The 13918-nt window shown below is 38.1% G+C and overlaps 1 protein-coding gene across 19 annotated transcripts in view; it reads right to left on the minus strand.

Moving 5' to 3' along the window:
* MPDZ (multiple PDZ domain crumbs cell polarity complex component) overlaps positions 1 to 13918 on the minus strand; it is a 97059-nt gene that overhangs the window by 22878 nt on the left and 60263 nt on the right. For 7 of the 19 annotated variants that reach the window (XM_033086162.2, XM_033086163.2, XM_033086173.2 and 4 more), the window contains 9 exons: positions 13694 to 13798; positions 12808 to 12900; positions 12155 to 12332; positions 10026 to 10136; positions 9420 to 9503; positions 6808 to 6909; positions 5556 to 5627; positions 2638 to 2797; positions 1847 to 2043 (listed from right to left, as the gene is read on the minus strand). In XM_033086162.2, the coding sequence (XP_032942053.1) occupies positions 1847 to 2043; positions 2638 to 2797; positions 5556 to 5627; positions 6808 to 6909; positions 9420 to 9503; positions 10026 to 10136; positions 12155 to 12332; positions 12808 to 12900; positions 13694 to 13798 (1102 nt within the window). The remainder of the gene's footprint in view (positions 1 to 1846; positions 2044 to 2637; positions 2798 to 5555; positions 5628 to 6807; positions 6910 to 9419; positions 9504 to 10025; positions 10137 to 12154; positions 12333 to 12807; positions 12901 to 13693; positions 13799 to 13918) is intronic. The other 12 variants (XM_033086171.2, XM_042780168.1, XM_033086177.2 and 9 more) reach the window with 7 other exon arrangements.

Here is a 13918-nt window from a genome sequence, read left to right on the forward strand (position 1 = left end):
AAATATTCTGCTATTATCACATGTCTAAAAAACAGAGAAGTACAGTAACTTCACGACTATAAGGCGCACCCTTTTGACTAAATGTTTGGTTTGAACCCAGAAGTGCACCTTATAGTCCAGTGCGCCTTATATATGGACAAAGTTTGGAAATTTGCCAACCCGGAAGTGCGAGCCCGCAACAGCCCCAAGCTGAGCAGAGCCTGCCTGGCGGCGGTATCAGGGCAGCGCCAGCGCGGGATGAGCCTGGTGGCATCGGGGCCATGCCGGCGCGGGGGAAAAGCCCGGGGGGGTCGCAGGGCTCCCGGTGCGGCGTGGGGCACTTGGAGCGCCGGTGGGGGCACAGGGCTCCCGGAGCTGCACAGAGCTGCCGGAGTGCTGCAGTGCTGCAGGGAGGGAGGGAGCAGGCTGCCGCAGAAGCCGCAAGCCGCGGCCACCCTAAGCCAACCCAGAAGTGTGAGCCGCGGCCGTACCACAGTGGCCCCGAACCGCCGTGAGCCGCGGCAGCTCCGAGTCACCCTGAACTGCCGTGAGCCGCGGCAGCTCCGAGTTGCCCTGAACCACCGTGAGCCGCAGCCACCCCAAGCCGCGCCTTGCCATCCGGCGCCAGTGGCGGGTGGGAGTGCCGGGGCCCCCACACGGGGAGGACGCTTGAGGCTGCATTTAATGGCTACACCAAACTGTGGCAAATGTTTGCAAATTGAGCACCTGCCAGCAAACCCCGTGATCGCACGATTCCATTACTAATTCGTTACTTTGTTGCATGTGGCACAGATCTTCGTGGCAAAAAAAAAGTCCGCCTTATAGTCCGGTCCACCTTTTATAATGTACAAAGCTGCGAAATTTGCTGACTCTCGAAGGTGCGCCTTATAATCTGGTGCGCCTTATGGTCTTGAAATTAGAAAGTCTGGAATACTCCACAGATGGGTTTATTGGAGAACTTAAATATTTTTCATGGTCTGTATTCACTGCCACATCAGAATATTGAATATATCTTCATTCAAAATTGCAGAATCTTCTGAGTTGGAAGGGACCCACAAGATCACTGAATCCAACTCTTCTGTGAATTTTGCAGGGATCTACAGGGATTTAATCCATAACTTGCTGTTATTATAAACATTGGAAAAAAGTGCTGCACCTATTTGGCACACATCAGAAGGAAAATCTGATAGCATAGTAATATGAACTTGGAAAAATTTGAGATTTCAAAGTCCAATGAAAAATATATACATCAATTTCACGATTATAAGCCACACCTGATTATAAGCTGCACGTCCAGGTGTCGGCAACATTTCGTTCTTTGTCCATATATAAGCCGCACCAGATTATAAGACGCATTTTTCTTTGCAGGGAGGACCTGCATGTAACTAAGTAATGAATTAGTAACGGAATCACGGGATCGCTCGCCCTGGCCTGGTGCTGCCCTGCGGTGCTGGTGGGAGCCCGCTCGCACCCGCGGCGGCAGTGGGAGGAAGGCATGGAGCCCCCTGCCTTCCCCCCTAGACCGTGGGGCCGGCGGAAGCCCGCCTCCCCCCACCCCGCGCTGTTGGCACAGAGCCCGCCGCCACCCACAGCACAACAGAGTAACCAATTTGTAACAATCGCACAATCCCGAGTTTTACTGGCAGGTGCTTGGTTCGGCACCCTGGCTCGCACTTCCGGGTTGGGAAATTTCAGAACTTTTTTCATATATTGGCTGCTCCTGAGTGTAAGCCGCATTTCCGGGTTGGGAGCAAAATTTTAGTCAAAATGGTGCAGTTTATAATAATGAAATTAGTATATATTTTAGTAAGAATCTGGTATTTGAAGTCAGTACATTTGGGTTTCAGTATAAATTGCAGAAACTCACCTCTAGCAACTCATCTGCAATCTGTAACCTGCCATCTTTTCCAGCTGCTCCATTTGGATCAATTCCCACTATAAAGACACTCATCCTGGATCGGTCTTTGTTACCAGCAAGACTAAGTCCCAGACCTGTCTTTCCTTTTTCCAGCTCAATTATGTGTAGCTCCCCTGGTAGATTTCCATAGCGCTGCACAATCTTTTCTAAATGTAAAAGTGTGGGTAGAGGTTAGATTTACATTAGAAAGTTTCACAAGACACCTAGACAGTCAAGATCAGTGCTCAGTGAGCAGTATCTGACAGAAGCAGCCCAAAATGGGTTAATTAAATTTTCAGTGTAAACCACACCTTCTTTAAACTAAGCCTTAGGTTACTTATAATAATATCTCTAGTTTCTTGTTTTCCTTATAACTTCAGAAAATATTATGACTTTTCTTAAAAATAAAATTCATACACCAAAGAAGTAATTTTCTCTCCAGTAACACTTTCAGGTAACAGATACTATCACATTGATCACTGCCAACAGTTACCTGGATTACACTGAAACTCTTCAAGTAGTCCTACATTGAATTTGGACCATGAAGAAAAAAAAAGACTGCAGTGCAATGAAGAAAAAGAAATTAGTTTTATATTTTATTATGTGCATCTGACCAAGCACAATTAAAACAGCAACCTTAGCACCCAAACCATGATGCACATGAGATAGAAGCAGTTGAAACTGGATGCCCCTACACCTGTGTCTTATACCATGCAACTTTAACACTGAGTATTTCAAATATTATCACAGGAAACACTTACTCCGGCTGTAACCGAACTCATCCTCCTTCTCCACATCTTCTGGGAGTCTGATAGATGACTGTGCAACATCACAGCTAATTCCTGAAAATGCTGAAGGAGGGGGCAGAGGCACATTACAAAGCGAAGTCTTTTCTGATTCTGTATCAGACTGACCAAATGTCTGTGAAGAACAAGAAAAATGAAGTGGCTAAGAAGATGCAGGCTCTCTGTAGGGCAAAGTAGTATACAAAAATGTCAAAATGGCAATGACTATAGCTTCAAAGTTTCAATAACAAGCAGCTGAGACTCTAAATTAGTAACAGCGCACAGAAAGGCAGAGAGATCAAAGACAGAAACAAGCACCACACAAGATAAGAAAAAACATCACTCCAAAATATATCTGGAAGCAAACAACTCACAGTAAAAGCCCAATTCAGTAAAGTTTTATGTGCCACTTTATGTTTCAGAAACAGCCTCTTATAAAGACTCACGTGCTTTTGTTTTAATGCCAGATTTGTAAAATACTTTTACCCAATTTTATTTTTAAAAGTCATCACATATAATTTCCTCCCATCATACTCTTAGGAAGCCAAGTATGAGGAAAGATAAAATAAACAAAAAACTGAGAACTTTCAAAAATACCTACAGAAAAAAAAAACAACTGGCATGTTAACTGAAAGGACAGTTAAAAACCAAACTTAAACAGATGATAACTGAAGAAATCCATAGTGACTGGACCTTTTCAGTCTCATTTACTGTTTCCTATAAGCTGCACAGAGAAGATCAAATAAAAGAGGATACAGGTGAAATCACAAGAGACAAATACTTTTGGTCTTGATGTATTCTATTCATATTTACAAAAAGTTAAGAGGTACAAACACACGGCTATTGCAATATAATAGTTAAATGCCCAAATCCACAGCCTTGCAAGCTTCCATTCAGGGCAGTTTCCTTAAGGAATATGGACTCTGATAAGGGATTTCACTATGTGAAATTTGTGAAATTTTGCCTTGCTTAGAGTAAGCATGTAAGCAAGAAACTTCCCTCTCAAGATCATTATTCCGTAGCTTATGCAAGCCCAAAAGACCTTGATACTTGGCAGATCAGGCAGACCAGCTACTGAAATAAAACCAAGAATTTTAAATGAAAACCCAGTTTTTTACAACACTCAAGTTTTCAGGTGTGTTGCCCTAGTTTTATAACCCCATTCTCAACATTTCAGCTCTCACTACCTCCATTAGTAAGTTTGAACACACTATCTCAGATGGTATCTTTAGGTGCCAAGATCACTCAGGTAATAATCTCTTCAACAGAGGCAAGAGTGAAATTAATAACAACATACATCTCAGAAGACGTTATTAGCTTTCAAATTGAAGGTGTGGAGAAACCTGGGAAGTTATCAGTTTAGTCATTTTGAAATTTGAGAAAGGTCTCATGTTCAAACAAAAATTTCTTATCTTCACTCTGTAACTCCAAAGATATAAAGATACTGCAAATGCCCTATTTCAGTTCTCTCATTCTGATTCTGCTTGAAAAAGATTTTCCTTTCATTTAGGAACTTGTTCCAGGAACTTAACTAAGAAGCTACTAAATGTCAAAAGCGTGGGAAGTGACATCCAAGCCAATAATTTTAATAAAAAATGTGTATGTTATATGACTTTTTGAATCTTTAGTCACACTTCATTGTTCTTCAAATCTAAGACAATGTCATTCTCCTAAGATGACACCTAACATCCCTAAACTGAAGCAACAAAATTTAGCAAAGATGTTGCCACCTAACAGAATCAGAGAAGAGTAGAAACACTACCTAGTAACATTAAAAACCTTTTCACAATCAAAAATTCATGTGTCCACAAAAAGAAAAAATGATAATATACCTCCACGTCAAGGAGGGTCAAAAGGGGAGAGAAATTATAGAAACACTTTTTTTACCTCCCTAGATTCTTCTGAGAGTTTTACTAAAGCTAAATAATATCTGGAAACATGAGGAAATATAATTGTGGTGGGTTGACCCTGGCTGGAGACCAGGTGCCCACCGAAGCTGCTCTACTCTCTTCTTCAGCTGGATGGGGGAGAAAAAATATTACAAAAGTCACCCCATAGCCTCCCCAACTACCATTATCTTGCAACACAAATCGAATACAAGTGTGAGATCAAACCAGATCAGCAAACCTTAGATTTTATATTTTAAAACCACAATTAACGTATTACTTTAGAGGTACTGTTTGTAAGCAAGTGTTCAAGAACAGCAAAATTAAAAGAAAACATGGCCAAACAAAAGGACAAAATTTTGATGTAAAGGACCTCTAGAAGATTTGTAAGGTGTGGATGTAGGGCTATATCCTGTCAGATTAGCACTTAATAACTGCAGCCACCATAATATGACTGACAAGAAAACTGCATCTTTTTGTACCATTGTGAAAGTGCAGCAACATTAACATAATCTGAATATTTCTGAGGTTTAAGGAAATGCTGAAATGAAAGTGAAAGCAAGGCTCTGTTGTATGAGGGTAAAAACTGCTACAATGCCATTTGGGGGACGGGGGAACATGTTCTGCCTGCAGAACTCGGCCTGACATATTTGAACAGCCAGAAGCAGAAGTCAGTCCCCACAGTTTACACACACATAAGACTTTTGCTCCCTGAATCGGGCAACGCACAAAAAAACCTAAAAGCCTTACACTCATGAAATACTTTTAGTGTGCCACACCACAGTATTTCATTCAAAATGCAGAGCATCCAAGAACTGCTGAACCCATTTAGCTACCAGGGTCACTCTGATCGCAGCCAAGCAAATACTTAAAATAGCAGCAATTGTGGAACTTGAAAAGATGAAGGCACAAGTGGAAGAAGAATCAGTACTCTAGAAAATATCACAGGCCATGTACAAATGTACAGCACACACACAGTAGGACCAACTGATGGGAATTAAGACAAACCTTGAATGGTGTGGGAGCAAAAGGGTTAGTTGGGGAACAACGGAAGGTAACCCTAATTGGATTCGATATCTCCTACAGTAACAGAAAACAGCAATCCACATGTTATAGCACCTTTGGCAATACCCAGTACTATTAACCAATAACTCGTTTTCAATTATGGATTCATTTTACTAACTGCAGTAACTTTATTAACTTGATTGATAAATGGACAAAAGTATTCAAGGGGTTACTAAAGATCCTGATTCACCAAAATTTCTCACTATACATGAACCTGAGTTCAGAAAAGGAGGGAGATGACAGAAGGCCATTCTTCTATCAGTGCTAAGAAAGGAATTATGCATAAACTACAGGATCATCAGGTTTACTTTTAAAATGCATGCAATGTTTTTCAGAAATACTTTTGAAAGCATAGAAAACATAAGTCATCATTTATGCTACATGTCTACTCTCTTTCCTCAGAACTGTAACAAACACAAAAAGAGATATCAAAACACATATGCAATTATACACCACATATCATAAGTGTTTGCTGCACATTCAATATTTTCGACAACATGGTAAAACAAAGAGCACAATCACTTCCAAGATATAAAATCAGCCAGAAATTATTTTATTAAATAAAAAATGCATGCATATTAGAATGAAAGTTTTTTTCATTAGAGGTTAGCACTGTTCTCATTCTGAACAACATGCTGTAAGTAAGCACCAGCCACAAAAAAAAAAAAAGTCTAACTTTTTTTGTATTTCCAAAGATGGTGCATTAAAAGAATTTTCAAGAAGCAGAGGGAAAATATTTTCATAAAGCATCATAAAAAAAGAGCTGCTAGTTTGTTGGGTTTTTTCATGCAAAAATAAGAGAGATATCAAAGCTGGAAAGTCATACCACAAAAAAACCAAAAAATAAGTACATAGCAGCAAAACACCTTACACTGATGAGAGAGTTAAACTTAGCTGGTATTTTAACATATACTTCAGGGACTGATCTTATAACTGAAAACCCTTTGGTAGCTCTAAATAGAACAGATTTAGTGGTTATGATTAATGGAGCTGGCATTTTTTAACCTCTCCATAACTTTCCTATGTATATATATGCATATCTGTGTCTTTTAAATTTTCTACATAGAGTTCTCAAGCTCATCAGCATAGCACATAACCCGAACTGGTATAAAAGAACATAAATGAAGAGAGACAGCAATGGGAAAGAAGCACACGTAGGATGTGTGAGTAAAAAGATAGTGTGTCATCATCCAACCTGAGCAGTGTTGAACTGAGAAGAATCAGCAAATGGGTTAGAGCTGCTGAAGACAGTTGGCCTACTGAAAACACTGTTCTGCGGGAAAGGTAGGGAAGGGTTCTAAAACAAAAGCATAATAGAAACTAAGCAAAAAAACAAGTTTTAAATTAACTCTTTTCACTCATTAACCAAAACACATTCATTTAGTTGTTTGGGCTAACCAAATAAGGTCCACATTCTGCACTTGAAACAGGTACATGACATTGAGCAAAACCGCATTTGCCTGTGTTTCTGACGCTCTGTCAGTAGAGAAGAAAAACACCAATCTTCACACCTGTTCTAGACCCCAACATCAAGTGCAGAATTACGCAGCATTTATGTACTGTGATATTTGAACTTTTTTTTTTTTCAAACATCTCAGCATATGAGATACTCTTACACATTAATTAATTCAAAAAATTGTGGGTTTCTGGGGTAGGATGAATACAATTATCTGTAATAAGGCAGTAGGCTTAGTTTTATTTTGAAAACCACAGATCCACAGACAATTTGATTTTTCTTCTGTGGTAACACACTCACTGTTTATTTTGTAAAAGTGAAGGTTTAGTAATATTAGACATCTCTAAGAAGATTTCATATTTAATAGTAACTTTTATGTAATACTTTGTATATGTGCATACGCATGTGTAACTGCCTACATTTAGACTTGACACATTTAGATCAAATAAAAAGATGTAACTTAACCATTTATATTCCTTATGCAGTTTTTGTACGGCATTCTACTTTGCAAAATTAAGCAACACTATTAAGCAGATTCTGCTTAATAAGGAGACAACAGCTTGGATTTCATATAGTATGCTGGAAATATACTGTGTATACTTAGACGTAATTTTTACACTGGGTGTATTCATCTGGCCATTACCTGTAAGTCTTAAGGCTGTAAGTTTAACACTGCTAGAAAATAGTATGGATAGGAATGTGAAAACCTTCCCAGATCATTTATATCAGGAGTTATTTAATGTAAAAGTATGGTGCTATTTAAAAAATTTCTTACAGTACTTTTTTTAAATGATTTTGAAAACAGTAAACACATCCCTAAACATTTATTTTCAAATACCATTTTACAAAATAGTAATTCCATTTGGTAAGACAACAAATGTCTTGGCTCTACTGTATACTGTATCTTCAGCAGTGACAAAGTTATGCCGTGAATGACCAAGAATTCTTCACTGTCAAGACACTCAAAGTCAACAGGCTGTTTCCCCAGGGTACAAGATTTTCTGTGGATGTGATTCGCATTTGATTTTTGAATATTATAAAGAAAGGTTTGTGAAAAGTAAATTGTTATTGTAATCATCCTATTACACTTTAACAGATACATGTTATTTGCACAGAATTTTAAAACATATACTGTTGGAATTTTAGGAAATTAAAATAAGCATCACAAATACTTCATGTATCAACAGGAAAATCCTAGTAAAACAGGAAACAAAAATTCAGCTATAGTCACTCAAAATCTCACCTTTTTCATTTTGTCATGATGGCACAGCTCCTAAAATACTAGCTCTAATACTAATCCATGCAATAGCATTGCATTAATATGGACTGACTACTATGATAAATTATAGAACATTTGAAATTGCCTGAACAGTTCAGGTTAGCATAATTTTGTGCAGTCTAGGACAAGAAGATCAAATGCTAAAATAAAGGGAGTTCTCTCTTTAACTTTTTTTAAATATTAAAATCAGTCTAAAGTAACAGGATTTTTTTCCTTCTGGTTTTTTATTTTTACAACTAACTTGCATTCAGAATTTTATCTATGTGTCCAAAATGCTAAGTTATCAGAAACTAGCTAGCATTTCATACAGCATAATACTGTAACACTACTATGCGACCATAATCACAGTGATGTGTCTTACATATACACAGAGGGGAATCAGTATGAAACACAGACTCAATGGGTAGCTCCTTATCAAAACTATCACTCCTATCAAACTATCTTTTCACAGGCCACTTGCATTATTTGGGGTATTCTGGAGCATACACAGTCTCTCTTTTAACTACTAAACCTACATGAAAAAACAAAAAGGAAATGGCCTCATTAGCTACACGTCACTTAAAATGGACTGCCCAGTTAAATACATAGTGGCACCATAATAATTATAGCTTGTGTGTAGGCAGCTAGCTACTTGGGTGACTGGTGAATGAAAGCACGAAATTCTCTTGAAGATCTTATTATTAAGTACAAATGTAAGTTTCAAGAGATGAAAATAATAAACATAATGCCACTTATGAAGATCACAACATAACGTATGGTACAGGAAGAGCATTTGCAATGTTTCTGCTTACAGAGAAACAAGAGTTTGTTAGTACAGTCAAGAAATAATCAACAAGCATAACTTGAAAATAGAGAATAGGGAACCACAATCAAAAACAGCAAAGAAGCATTCTCTAAATAAAATATTTTCTAAATAAAAGTGTGATAAAGCAATGGCATCATTTCCATCCCAAATGGGCCTAAACATTCAGTAGCGGTAATTCTGTTCACATCACAGCAAATGCAAAAGCATTACTTTAGTAGTTTGAGTGTCAATAATCAGCATCAACAGAGCTTTTTCATGCAACTTTACCTTAGATGGCTGACGATAAAATGGGTTAGTAATTTTCTGCCCACAGGGAGCAGAAGCTGAAGAAGGGCTATAAAGAGACTCTGGCTGGGGAACAAGAGTTATGAGACAACTAGTAAATAAACATGCAGCTTACACAGACTCTACAATGAGGAAGTTTAGTTTCTAGTGATGCAAGCAACTCATATTAAAGCTCAATAGCTTTTGTCTGCAATGTCCATGCACCTTAGTGACACTTCCATGTACTTCTAGGTCCTTTCATTAATGTCCACAGAATTTTTTAACAGGTGCTGTATTTCTGCATGCGCTCCTCAGACATGCTGTCAATCTCTAACAGATGGTTTTAGTTAGACTCCTACTCTGCCCCCCAACAAATTATCTTTCTTGAGGCTTCTCAAAATAGTTTGAGGACGGCGTGCTGGATGGTATTTCCAAATCCAAATCGATTTCATTCTAAATGAAAATAATATTTAAATCAAATCTTCGTTCCTAAAATAGTTGAGATGGCACTTTCAGGATTAAATATCCCATTCCCAAATACCACCATCTTGAACATTTGCTTCATCTATTACTAAATATTACATCTCTTTTCAAATTCTTTATGCTTACCCTTGGTCTGCTTATAATGCTCTGTACCATAAAGACTACAGGATTGCCTGCCTTCCGTATGGCTTCCACAGCTTGTTCGTGGCTGGCATCTCTGAGGTCAATTCCATCCACCTGTAATTGGAAGGCCTCATCTTAACATTGCAAGAAGCTACAAGTGTCATGAGTCAGTTCTGAGTTTTAGTTAGGAAGCTTTGACTTAAACCTAAGCCCAAACCTCTGTTTCTAGTGGACCTTTCTATTGACTTGGCCTGAGATCCCTCAAACACAAGTTTGACATTTCCAAGAGCACTGGTAGGACGTTAAATAAATATTCTCTAATTCCTGATTTTAAAAACAGTTTTTTCAACATTTTTGCTTCGGATTCCATAAGTTTTCCCACAAGCAATGTAACAGAAGAGATAGGATAATCCGAAGAGAATAGGAGTGTCTACCAAATACTGCTTCCTGCAAATCCCACCTCAAGAAAGAACTATTTCTCAGGACTTTATGAGATTTACAAACTGAAACTTGTTAGGTGCTGGAGAGTCTTTCATGATGGGGTGTTATGCCAGTACAATGTACTTTTTTCTCTTGTTTTATCTTTTTTTCTTTTCTTTTGTAAAGAAAGATAGATAAATTTTAGCTACTAGACACTTTCTTCAGAAGTTAAATTTTTAGGTCAGAGTTGAAAAGGTTTCTGTCTTCTGGAAGAATGCATTTACACAAGACAGCTAAGAACAAATTTGCACCTGGTCAGTTTTTTCATGTGTGTATATGTATGGGTGTGTAAAACAATTTGTCCTGTTACCCAGGTAAGAATAATGTTAAGGTGAGGTTAGCATCAGTAAAGTATTGTCACAATGACCACAATAAAAGCTAGAAGCTAACACAGAAGGGTTATTTGTTAGTGGCAATTCTAGCACACAAACTTATACGATGAGGAGGACTCCTACAACTTTTAAATTGTCTTAACTCAATCATCCAATGCAAACAAGAGAGTGCAAAAACAATCTGACAGAAATTCTAAACTGAACAAGAACAGTAACACCCTCCAAATTTCCATGTCTGAAAAACTGTATGCTCTAGAGAGATGGAAGCTTACATATGCCACAACTTGAGAAACTGAAACCATCCATTCAGAAACAGTCACATTAACACAACATTTTGATTTCACTCACCCATTCCAGCTTCTGCAAGCATCACTGCCAGAGACAACTGCACTCATAAAAATACATTTATTCAGGTGAAAAGAATGTTTTTAACTTTGTGGCCATCAAGCAAAACTCCACCTCCCAACTTCTTTCTTCTGCAAACTGTTCCATCCTATTACAGGAAGTGCTACCTATACGAAGGTATTATTTCAAGATCCTCAATATCGATCTTGTAGTAAACAGCAAACTAGAGGTTCAGTATCAATAGTCAGCTAAGGACATCCAGCAGGGTTAAATGCAGGCAGTTCCTATTAGCCCGACACTGGAGATAGGGCAATGTCTAACATTGATAGTCATGCCAGGAAAGATCTATTCCCTTCAGTATATTCATTCTTCAATATCTTGAGATAGCAGAAATGTGTGCATGAGCACAGAACTAGCTAAGTAGAAGAGTAATGAAGATAAATCCCACTCTGCAATACCACTGGCTATATTAAACTCAGGTATGGGCAAAATGGTCTTGATGTCTCAAGTATCAAACACAGATTTCTTCATGTCAGGAGAAAAAAAAAATTGCTTCCCTTAACTTCTGCAGAAGATGCATAAGAATTATTTGAATCAATTAAGATTTAAGATGGAAATAATCTTGGAATTCATTTGCATGGTTGCACTGGCTGCTTCTATTGCTACCCAGTATGCAAAGGTGAAAAATCTTTTAGTTTCACCAAACCTAAGCTTTTTCTACACATTCTGATTTTCAAGTAGGCAGGTCAAACTGCCGGCTTTGTAGACTCCTGCTCACACAGTCATCTGTCTCAGGTTTGATATTCAACTTAACAGGCAGCTGTCTGCACACAAACATCAGCAGATGGTACTACAGTCTCTGTGGCTCAAGTGGTATCAACTGTAGCAATTGCTCAGCGGTCAGCCCACCACACATCCATCCCAGTGACTCCTGAGATGCCACGGGAATTGCGGCAAAAGACATTCAGATAGTACCTCTACAATCCGATCTCCAGTTTTCAGTGTTCCATTTTTGCCAGCTGGACTGTCTTCCAGGATATGTTTGATAAAGATCCCTCTCATCACTTCCCCATTACTCAGGCGGCTGCCCATCCCTCGTCCTCCAACAATGCTGATCCCCAATGACTTGCTAGGCTCTCTCCAGAGTTCGACTCTTTTGTGACACAAAAAGGACCAAAGTAAATCAAAATCTGTTGCGATTATGACAAAGCTGCACATTGAAGACACCTGGATTTGCACAATTATTTTTAAAATTCTAAATAACTCCCCCTTGCAAAGTTTTGTCTTTCAGTGAAAGTTATCTACTAGATTGATCAGAAATTCTGTAATTGAGTCTACTATCAGTCACTTTGTTTTGTGTTCTAATAGAAACTTTGAATCTCTGTCTTAGTCTTTTTTGACTTGATCTCTGAGAGTCAGCTTGGAATAAGTAAAGATAAATTATTATAACAATCAAGACACTGCTAGACTGCAGGGATTTTAGCCCAATGGCAGTAAAAGTCAACCATTAATCACTCCTGCAATGCACAACATACCTAAGGTACAGCAATTCTGTTTGTTTTTGACTCTTCTTAAAATATGTGACAAAATTTTTGAATTGCAGATGACATTTTATAATGGGCACTTACTTTCTGGGCTGGTTCCAGTTACTGAAAGCCGCATTTTGAAGTTCACTTTCTTCTCCCTCCCCCTCTTCACGTTCTGGAAGCTCTGGGAGTTCCCTGATGATAAACAGGAACATGCAATTTATTTCTAAAATATCCACATAAACACTAGATTTTTCTGAAAAATTTCATATATTGAGTTACTCTGCCAGTATCAGAATTTGTACTCCTGATTCATGTAAGGAACTTTCTTTTTCTGATGTCTTTTAGAATACATATAATGTTCAGAGATTCCCTGTCCACTTTTTATCTGCAATGAATTTTCTATCCACAACATAGAATAAAATACTGCAAATTGGAACTGGAACAAAATCAAAGCTAAAGTTAATTTATAGTTTTCAAAATGGAAGAAATTACAACAGCAGCACTCAACTAAATTTACTGCTTTTGGAGATGAATTGCAAAAAACCAATTATTAATCACTTTGAAATCCTGGACTGCAACTGCAATGAAATTTTGAAACTGAAGGAAATAAAGGCATCATTTATTCTTCCCAGTTATGTTCTGGAAAGACTATCAATACTAAAGCCTTATGTTGGAAACAGTTCAGTATTTGTGGAAATCCATAAATCCAATTGCATGATATTTAAGAGAAAATTAGAATGAGAAAGAATTTAATCTCCTCTTTTGGACAGATCAAACAGCCTTGTAAAAATGCTTAAAAATTTGCTAGTCAAAGGAAAACCTGTATTTTTAACAGTTTATTATTGTAGTGGCTGCTGGTCTGAAGAAAATCATCCATCTTTCATCTCTTCTAAAATAAAACTTATCTTCCCAAAATATGCAAGGTGTATGGAAAGAATTACATTTGAGAACTATGTGGGAGAAAACTGTAAGCCTTTTGACTTACCTGACAATATGTGAAGGAAAAAGTTCAAGTGGCACAGCTTCCTCTGTCTGTTGTCCCAAACTGGCCCTGTACTCGTCTAAATTTTCTGCTGGCACATACGTAATACTGTAATAAAATGGGACATGATTAAACTAGCATAAGGAATGCCAGTCCTCCCTTTACTGGGTGTGAGGTATGGATATGAGGAAGCCACTCAAGACTACTTTCTTGATTTCAAAGCCACAG

Source organism: Catharus ustulatus, chromosome Z (assembly GCF_009819885.2).
Source record: "Catharus ustulatus isolate bCatUst1 chromosome Z, bCatUst1.pri.v2, whole genome shotgun sequence".
NCBI lineage: Eukaryota > Metazoa > Chordata > Aves > Passeriformes > Turdidae > Catharus > Catharus ustulatus.